This window comes from Cardiocondyla obscurior, linkage group LG09, assembly GCF_019399895.1.
Source record: "Cardiocondyla obscurior isolate alpha-2009 linkage group LG09, Cobs3.1, whole genome shotgun sequence".
Classification (NCBI taxonomy): Eukaryota; Metazoa; Arthropoda; class Insecta; order Hymenoptera; family Formicidae; genus Cardiocondyla; species Cardiocondyla obscurior.
Window position 1 is genome coordinate 2,982,897 of NC_091872.1, and position 10,126 is coordinate 2,993,022.

General features: G+C 33.3%; 3 protein-coding genes across 3 annotated transcripts; 1 reads left to right on the forward strand and 2 right to left on the reverse strand.

The window, feature by feature from the left end:
- The first annotated feature begins 115 nt into the window (after nucleotides 1-115).
- Nucleotides 116-1,894, forward strand: LOC139105350 (leucine-rich repeat-containing protein 15). Its single transcript, XM_070661402.1, has 3 exons — nucleotides 116-499; nucleotides 787-1,146; nucleotides 1,286-1,894. The coding sequence occupies exons 1-3, from the start codon at nucleotides 291-293 to the stop codon at nucleotides 1,653-1,655; spliced, it is 939 nt and encodes a 312-aa protein (XP_070517503.1). The 5' UTR covers nucleotides 116-290; the 3' UTR covers nucleotides 1,656-1,894.
- Nucleotides 1,895-2,599: 705 nt separating this feature from the next.
- On the reverse strand, nucleotides 2,600-5,923 carry LOC139105342 (RNA-binding protein 47). Its single transcript, XM_070661388.1, has 6 exons — nucleotides 5,798-5,923; nucleotides 4,906-5,499; nucleotides 3,898-4,072; nucleotides 3,422-3,729; nucleotides 3,207-3,336; nucleotides 2,600-2,921 (listed from the first exon to the last, which is right to left on the reverse strand). The coding sequence occupies exons 1-6, from the start codon at nucleotides 5,894-5,896 to the stop codon at nucleotides 2,812-2,814; spliced, it is 1,416 nt and encodes a 471-aa protein (XP_070517489.1). The 5' UTR covers nucleotides 5,897-5,923; the 3' UTR covers nucleotides 2,600-2,811.
- A 776-nt stretch (nucleotides 5,924-6,699) lies between these two features.
- On the reverse strand, nucleotides 6,700-10,013 carry Rab2 (RAS oncogene family member Rab2). The gene is made up of 4 exons (XM_070661405.1): nucleotides 9,832-10,013; nucleotides 8,964-9,103; nucleotides 8,431-8,787; nucleotides 6,700-8,115 (listed from the first exon to the last, which is right to left on the reverse strand). The coding sequence occupies exons 1-4, from the start codon at nucleotides 9,875-9,877 to the stop codon at nucleotides 8,014-8,016; spliced, it is 645 nt and encodes a 214-aa protein (XP_070517506.1). The 5' UTR covers nucleotides 9,878-10,013; the 3' UTR covers nucleotides 6,700-8,013.
- Nucleotides 10,014-10,126: the final 113 nt, after the last annotated feature.

The window sequence follows — 10,126 nt, forward strand, 5'->3', positions numbered from 1 at the left end:
ATTAAAATTTCAAGTAAAAGTTTTTAGATAGAGACGGTAAAATGTAAAAGTTTATTTTACAATTTAGCAACATTGACATTTTATTTAAAAAGTTATTGTAATATATTGCGTAATTTTCGAATAATTATAACAGCGATAAGAATGTCAGATATTCGACTATGATTCGTTGATTTGTATTATCAAAAGGAAGTCACGAGGAAATAACACCCACATTATACGTTTTACTCATCGCTCGCTGTCTCGAGGACTCAGTCAACTAAACGACTTCGTTGCGAAAGAATTCCACGACAATGAAGCGATTATTAATTATTTATGTTCTTTACATAATTTTTCAAGCGGTTTTATCGGTGTCGCCATGCGTGAAGATGACGTACAAACGTACGAGTGATGTCGGATTTCGATGCACTCAATTAACGACTCTGCAACGACATTTGGACGAAGCGTTGACCAACACGACGATTATTACGATTTCCGACTCAAACATACCTAACATACCCGAGTAAGAAAAACATTTTTGCCTTTTTGATTGTCGAAAAATTTTGTGGGAAAAAAATCAATTAAATTGATATCACGATGTATTTATAATTGACTTTTCGTGCATTTTTCAGATATTTAGATATTAATGCATTCAAATTTGCATTCCATTTATTATTCTTTTAGGTACTTGATAAAGTATATATTGTATTTTGTAATATTTGCACTCTGAATATAATCTTTGAATATTTATTTCTTATTCTTATCGAATATAGGTATTGTATCACGATTTTTACTTTGTTCTGACCGAAGGCACAGTTTCGCGAGATTCGGAGCGACTCTCGTCACTTTAGATCTGCATGAATCGGGCATACAGACGTGCGACACACAAGCATTCGTAGGTCTTACGAAGCTGAAAAAGCTGATGCTCTGGGGCAATAAACTGACGAATGTGCAAGGAGATTGGTTCGTCAACATGCAACACTCTCTACAGACTTTGGACTTGTCGTTCAACTTCATTCAGTGGATTGACTACACGGTCTTTCAGATGCTTCACAATTTGGAGAACTTTTACTTCGATTATAACCAACTCAGCTATATAGACTACAACATGTTTGCTTATATGGGCAATCTAAAAAAAGTAAAATTCGGCAAAAATCCATGGAGATGGCCGTAAGTAAAACGAATTATATACATATACGTACATACATATATGTATATGTATATATGTTACATAAAATATTATAGTAAGAAAATTTTATTCTAATCGAATATTTCAAGATGTGTCGACATGTGTAACGCACACTTACAGGTATCGCGCTCGTTTGACATGGCAATTGGAGAACCAAAAGGTCGAGATGACAGATGTGTGGGAGGATTGGAATTGGATGAACGTAATGATCAAGGGTTGTGTCGAGAGTGGACGAGGCGAGTTGCCGAGCGATAGAGTACTCGATTGCGTCGTGGAGAAACTACTCGTATTCACGTACGAGACCTTCAGCATGCAGGAAAGGAACAACCCGATCGGATGTAGCAAGCAGACCAGGCGATTAATGCGTTGCATGAGACCGAGCAATGTCACCGGCAATACAGATTACGAAACGGTACGGATGATCCTGGAGGATTACTCCACGATACTATCGCCGATACAAAGAGTACTGAGCCCTTTCCCGTTTAAATGATAGACGCACTATGCCTACATCTTCTCAGGAACCTCCTTTTCGAATAAAGGTAAATCCTCAAACACTATTTTAAATATATTACGACTTACTTTATAATTGTAAGAATTTAAAAAATAAGAATATGAACTTGTGCAAAAATAATGTCTTTATTATATTAACTCTTTCGTTATGTAATGTGAATTATGCATGAAAATTACAAACTAAACTTAAAATATAATCACAGATTTCATATAATACAACACGCATATTTATGCACATCTTATAATTAAAATAATTAATCCAAACACGAAGAACGAAAACACAGTATTGCATTTAAATTAAACATAAAAAATACTCTTTTTTTTTTTTTTATTGCATATATGCAGAAAACGGAAGAATATCTTTAGTAATATAATGAACTAAACTATTCTTAATTTTTAAGTAATCTTAAAACTTTCTTAATAAAATAGAGTGCCTTTCAACATACATATGTTAATTGATTAAAAGAACATGTAAAAAATAAAAAAATTTTTTGTAGTGTATGAAATTTGCCATCAGATTTTTAAGATTATATTATTAAAAGTGAATTAGTATATTCTAAACTGAGTCCATTACGATGCGCAGATAAACTTTTACAGTGGCCATTGATATAACAAGCGAAGTTTATAGATTATTATAATTCATCAAATATATATAGATATTGCGGTTTTGCACACGCTTTAATAATTTTTCAATACATTTTAAATACTTTTTTAATAAAAAAAATTCATTGAACGTTATTATAGTTCAAATAAATGGCCATATATATCATAGTTAATATTATTTCCATTAAAACTTCATTAAACATTATTAAAGATTGCGAACTTTAATCATTTCGAATTAAAATATTTTAGGCACTCAAGTAGAATATATTTTAAGCATTAATGTTTAGAAGTATAACTGTCTAAAAATGAAATTTAAAACTGTATTAAAATGTTCTTAATCAATAATAACAATTGTTAAAAAATTGATATAAAAAAAAGTCATCGACCTGTTTTTGCGATTACATCAATGGGTTCATGTATGCATTACGTAACAATTATTACATACATACGCAAAAGTTGAAGACTTTTTTTTATTTGTATGTAACAATTAAAAAGTGGAAATAGAAACAAACGCTAAAACAATACGGATTGCTTTAATTTTGAATGATTCTTGGATACCAAACAATTGGTACATCAATCGGTGCATCGTCGGGGTTGATGTTCGGTTCTGACTGAATATAATGCTGCTCGTATATCTGCGGCGCTATAAAAAATACCCATGAAACAGCATTAAAACGTTGCGCATTGTGGATTGCAAAAATATTTTTCGGTCCAAACAAGAGCGAACGAGATTTCGCGGTAAATGATACTTGTCGATTACTATTGAAAATCGCAATTTCATAAATATTACGCATGTTTTTCGTTGTCAGAGTTGAATTAATCCGTGTAGAAGCGTTTTGTCAAAATTGCTTTCGATTCAACGCGCGCAAATAGAGAACCAAGTAATCAAAAGCTTTTAATATAACACAAACCGAAATGTTATGCATACCACCATTCGCGAACATACTGGTCAAACATTGGCACCCTTTAACGGATACTGCGCTCATAGCTTCATGTTTCGACGCCATCGGCTTTCCTTGAAACTCGAACATTATTTCTTCATCTTTGCGAATAATTACCTAAAACAATGAAACGCGAAAGAAAGTAATGAACCATTAGACATAAAAAAAAAAGATAAGTCATGAGTTTGTCAAAATGTTTTACTTGTCCGATATATTCGGATGTATCCGGTGTTTGTACACAGTCAAAGGTACACGTAGCATCGAGTCTCTCCTTTACCCAGTTCTGCAGAACCTTCATCTGTGTCAAGTGGACACTATCATCTTGTGTTTTTGCGAGTGATTTAACGAAACGTTTCTTTCCTTGTTTCGGGTATAAAACTTCAGTCTTTTGGCCATTTGAATGCGTTACTGCTTCGCGAATGTACCGTTCTCTTTCCATAATCTTAGATACTCCGATAGGTTTCGCCCAGCGGATCTCCCAGCCATATTTTTCGGTAATGCCGCAAGTTTCTAACAGTAAAAACAGCCATTATAAAATTAAACACAAATTAATTCCTTAAAATAAAATAAGTGTTTCTTTTTTTTTAAATAGTAAAACTAACAAATTTTATTTTTATGAAATAAATATTATAAATTTTCTTTGTCTTTTGGGTCTAGTTATATCGCTTACGTACTCACTTTGTATCATGTTCATTACGATCTGCGCGGCTTCGCGATTTTCGTAGTGAACAAAAGCGAAGTGATTGATCTTCTTAAGCTTCAATATCGGCACGTTTGTGTGCCTGTAGAGAATTTCCTTCATCTTTTGCGGCGGCATATCGAGCGCGAGATTCCTTACGAACAGAGCCGTCACCTATTTGTCATTGCATACGATATTGAGTTAGTGCAACATATCCGGGGTGTTTCACACCATTTTATATACAATATGCATATATATATACTATATATATAATATACATGTACAGAATGATATGAAATGTGATTTGGTCGGGGCAGATTTATCCTACGCCGACCCGTATTCCTTACAATTCTTATAGAAATGTATTATTATTCCGTTCTTTGCAATACGTTTGGTACATATTTTTTTAACGTAGCGGGTTTTTTCTAAGTATTTGTTTTAAAATTTAATTACAGCGAATAACTTCAATATACAAGCTTTTCAGTTTACTATTTTATTCTATAATATTCGGAAGGTATATTATTTCACATTGACGAATAAATTTTTATCAGATTGTAATAGAATTATTAATAAGCTATAAAAAATTTAAAAAAAAATAAAAACTTCTTTTTATTTTTTAACTCTCTGCAATTCGAAATATGTTTGTACAATTACACAGAACGCGATATGTACAAACACTTTAATTTGTTCAATCTCTGTTTCTCGATAATGTTATATACCCAGAAAAATGTAATATTACATTTTTTTTGTGTGTTTTATTCCACTCTTTAGAATCCTATATTTTTAAATTTTTCTATGTCAATTATTACTCCTTTAAATATTACATTTAGCGTTATAAATTATTAACTTTGGCGGTTATAAAAATCTGTGAAAAAAATGAATGTGTTAAAATAAAATAAAATAAAATAAAATAAAATATATATATGTATATATTCGTAATAGAACGGTAAGATACTTATTCCAATATTTTTTACCATTCCGATACAATTCAAAGAATAAAGGTTTACCGTTTGCATAATGTCCTCGTCGACCGGATCGCCCGGCTCCGGATCTGCCCAGTCTACCGCGATCTCGTGATTCCAGAGCGTCACTTTACCAGGAATTAGCTGACGCCGGGCCATCGCGGCCGCCCGATGGTCGCGAAACTCGACGAAGATGAAGCCGCGATTCAGGTTGCGATCCTGGGCGTGCGGATATAGGTAGATATCCGTGATGCCGTCGAGTAGCTTGGTCAACTCCTCCATGAACTCGGGCTTGGTCTTGGTCTTGGGGACGCCGCCGAAAAAGAGGCGGCAGTTGTCTATGGACTTTACCACGCCGATGCGGTGTCCCGGTCGGATCTGGTAGCCGTCCAGGTACTCGCATGCCTTCCGGGCGATCCGCGGGTTCTCGTACAACGCGAACGCGTAGCCACGCGTCGATCCGGAAAAGTCCAGCATCAGTCGTAGCTCCAAAAGCCGGCCCGCCTGTTCCAGCACCGGCATCAACTCGTCCTCGTAGCAATCGCGCGGCAAACGGCCCAGGAACACCTCCGCGCCCTTAACCCGCTGCCGTTCGCCTCGCGCTATTTCTGGTGCCGTCAACCGTCGCTGACCATTTTCCTGCGTGAAATTCGAAGATGATTTAGAGAGGAGATATATATGTATATAAATATGCAAAAAAATTGTCAACCACTTTAAAACGTATCCCTTGAAACTACCTCATCAAGGTAATTATCTCTCCACGATATTAGAAAAATAACTGAAAGATGACGCGAAATTCGTATGTTAGAATATAAATTATTTTAATCTTTTTTTTTTTTTTTTTTTTTCTCACATTGAGAACTGTTTCGGTCTCCCAATATGTTCGAATATACGCAGTGGTGAGTAGAACGAAGCAAAACGGTGGATCAATCTCTACCTGCACGAGTTCGTACTCCGTACGGCGGCACATCTCCAGGAGTCGCACGGTAAGCTGGCACTCGCCGGCACGATTTTCATCGCTGCAATCGCTCATCATTGCCGAAGATACGGTCTTATGAGTTACACGAACCGAACTGACCGGGTGATCGCCGAAAGATTTGAAGTGCTGCTGAGAAGGTGAGCAGGGGAGAGGGGTAACTGGCGATTCGAGGCTCGGGTTCCAAGAATTGCGCGATGCGAGACGCTGCCTTTTCGCGGAAAACAGCACGCTATGTGTTTATATTGGAGACAAAAAACACAACAGTTACTTTTTTTTTTATCTAGGTCCTTGTAAATTCTCCTGAGAAAAATCTCGCAACAGCTTTATTCGCATTTTACAATTTAATTTGAATTGAACAGAGCGCATTTATTTATGATAAATCTTGAATTATTTTAACTAATTAATTAATTAAATCGTTATTTTAACATTAGTATAACTTCGATTTTTTTTTACATTCGCGGCCAATTTAATTTTTAATTACAAATAAATAGAAATAATAATTTAATCATTAAAAGTAAATAAAATGATAAACATAATATGTTAGACTTCGCGTCAATTAACTTTTATCACTACCTCGATTGGCTCGGTTTAAAAAAGATAGGAAAAAAAAGTAAAATAAGTAAATAAGAAAAAAAAAAGATAATTCAGTAATAGATAACTCAATAACGTCAATCAAAAATTTTTTCTTGTCCGATAAAATTTAAAAACATATTTCTTTGTACCGTGTATATATTCTCGTAAATTTTTTTGGGATGGGTAACAATTAAATAAATAGTTTATCATGTATTATTTTAATTTATTAATTAATGACACCAAGAATACAAGCCCCTTAAATACCTTGTGTCTCATGTCTCTGTGAATTCTGAATCATTCATAATTTTTTTTTTCTTTTTTTTCATGAAATAAAGAGAGACGTATTCATTGAAATAAAATTATTTCTGGATCTTAATAAAGTACAGATAAAATTATCACTATCATATTTATATTGATATCTTTATCTACGGTCTACAACTCAAGAATGCAACTTCTATTTTTTTTTTTATGTTATATATTAAATATTAGAAATTTTTGTTACTATAATATAAATTGTAAAAATGCAAATTTTTTGATTTGTTTATAGCATCAATGCTTTCGTTTCCAAAAAGACCATAAATAACGATATCAATAGGAAACATATGCAATTAGAGATCTCTTGGTAATTATTACATAAAATATAAATTTGGTTAAATATAGGCCTTCTTGTGGCATTGATTAATATAAATTTTATATAATCATCATCTTATACATCAATACATACATACATATATATATATATGTATATATATATGTATACATATATATATAATGTAATTAATTAAATAATTAAGTGTAAATCACGTCAAATCAATTTGACTTAACCGATATATCAGCGTCCACGAGCTACTACCAATAAAATCGAATTTTGATCATTAGTGCACATTACATTACAGTACACAATATTCAGTACATATATTAAACAAATATAAAACATTAGATTAAAATGCCTGTCCTCTCCCGCTTTATCATTCCCGATAGTTAATACATTATTTAATAAATTAATTTACGTCGTGCTGCATAAAGTGGGAGACAAGCTAACTTTACAGTGTAATAAAATTTAAATTATATGCATATATATACTTTAAATAAACATTTTTATATAAAACTTAATAAAATCTCACAGATGCCGGTTTAAAATAATATGTCATATTATTCGTAGAAAGGAAAACTTACGTAAATATGCAAGAACGAAAATGATTATATATATATATACAATATATATAATAATAATCTAAATAATAATTGCATATCAAGTTGAAAAGCATGTCTCTTTGTTGCTTTTGAATTATATCCGGCAGAAATATTATAAAGAATAATATAAGCTCTTTCATATCTTTACGAGAATTTGTAAATAAACTTTATTAATGCTTCATGATTTTAATGATGTATAACATTTTCGTCTTACAATAATCCTATTCATTACGTATATAAGATTATTTTAACTAATAAATACACCAATTGTCACTTATTACCTCATGACGCGATATGCGTAAAATTAAGGTGTACAAAGTAAGTGTGTTCAGCTTAAAATGAAGAGCAGAAATAAAGTCAATTCAGATCGGAGAAGGATGAAGCGGTGGACAGATAAGCCCCAGCCCCTAGCAGCACCCACCACCCTGCGCATTACCTTGTCCACCAGTTCCTGCTAACCCTCCAGGACTTGTTGGCGAATGTTGTGGTCCAATCTTAATACCGTTTGCCTGTACAATTCAATTATTGAAGAAGTATAAAAACATCAGTATAAAGCATATATACTCTTTTATAATATATCTTTCTCGCATTCAGAAGTATATTTAGAAATTAACACAAATGTAGATAATATAAAAGCAAATAAGATAACAAAATGTAATACTATACAAGGTAACTATACAGTTAATCACTGTGCATTTATTTCATATTTTTTATCTTTATATTTACAATATTTATTTATTTTGTGATTACACAAATAATAATAAATTAAATTATTAAAAGAAACTAATGATAAAAACTACATTAAAAATATATTAATGTCATACCTCATTGTTAATGTCAAATACGCCTTCTTGTATTTTTTCATATATTTCTTTTGCCGTATTGATGAATGCTTCCTCAACATTGGCTGCAGTCTTAGCACTGGTTTCCATAAAGACAAGACCATGTTCCCGTGCGAAAGCTTCACCTTCTTCTCTCCTTACTTCTCTTCGACTATCCAGATCACTTTTGTTGCCAATTAACATGATAACCATATTGGAATTTGAATGTTGCCTTGCATCTTCCAGCCAAGTTGTAAGATGATTAAAAGTTTCCCTACGTGTAATGTCATATACCAATAGAGCACCGGCTGCTCCACGGTAATACGACCTTGTTATAGAACGAAATGCCTCTTGGCCTGCCTATAAAGCATAAATCAAGAAAATAATTAACAATTTCTTTTGGTCATAAAAAATCAAATAAAACAATAAAACAAAAAATTTATAAATTTTGTTCATATTTTGGTGAAATATATATATATATAAAAATTGTCTACAAAGATAAAAATTACAAAAATACAAATAAATTAAATAATTACAGTGTCCCAAATCTGCAGCTTAATTTGCTTGCTATCAATGGTAATCATACGAGCTCCAAACTCAACTCCTATTGTCAAGTCATGAACTGGTTGAAATCTTTTGTCAGTAAATTGAAGAAGAAGACAGGATTTTCCAACTCCTATATAAAAACAAAATTTTTATATTTATAAATTGTAATAAAAAGCCTTATTCTATATATCAGTTAGATTAAACACAAAATTCTTTGCCCTTGCATTTTACAACTTATTTTAATATTTATAAATCTTTGTATTATGTTTGTAAAATTCCACTTACATAATTTTTGAAATTAATTAACCATTGTTTAACATTTTAACCCCCACTGATAATAATGCATCAATCTCCTGACGAAAATAGAGTTGAAACAATATTTTTACACATAACAGTAAACATGACAAGATATTTAATTAAACAAGAATAATTCCATTATAAAAATTCATATGTTATCTATATATAATGCAGAAATCAACTAAGCAGTTTGTCAAGTAAACAGCCAGTTTGATCAACATGTTACAGCGAGTAACAATAACTCAAATATCAGTTGTATGATACAAGGAGGAGAAAACTTAAGATCTATCACACTATATAGCAATATATTCTGAACTATATACTGATGCGCGATGTACATAAATAGTGTACGCGATAAAGAAATCAATTCGCTGACTGTCGCTCCCGGAAAACGGAACCATTTTTTTTTCGTGGCCGCAGAGTTGGCACAGTCAATCGCGCATATCTCGGAAACGACAACAATAGGTTCTGTCACGGCGTAGAAGGCGCGAGGGCCGCGGGAAGCAAAGTCCCCGTTTCGCAGCAGTCAGCAACGACGCGCGCGTCTCAATTAATATTTACCTGTGTCCCCGATAATGATATACTTGAACAGATACGCGTACGACATTTCGGTGATACGCGTGGCTGACGGAACTCGCGGACAATCTTCTTCGAACACTCCTGGAGATACACCAGGGTCACCAGGAAACAGAACTCTCTTTCCACAACTGGTCTCTTATCTCTTCTGCTCTGACGTGACGTCATGCGGGCGCTTCGGAAGCCCTCGGATAGCCTCGCGGCCTCCTTCGACTTTTCCAATAACCGCGTCGGTCGTCGCAACGCGGCGTGCAACGTCGTTCAATGATTGGTCAACGTC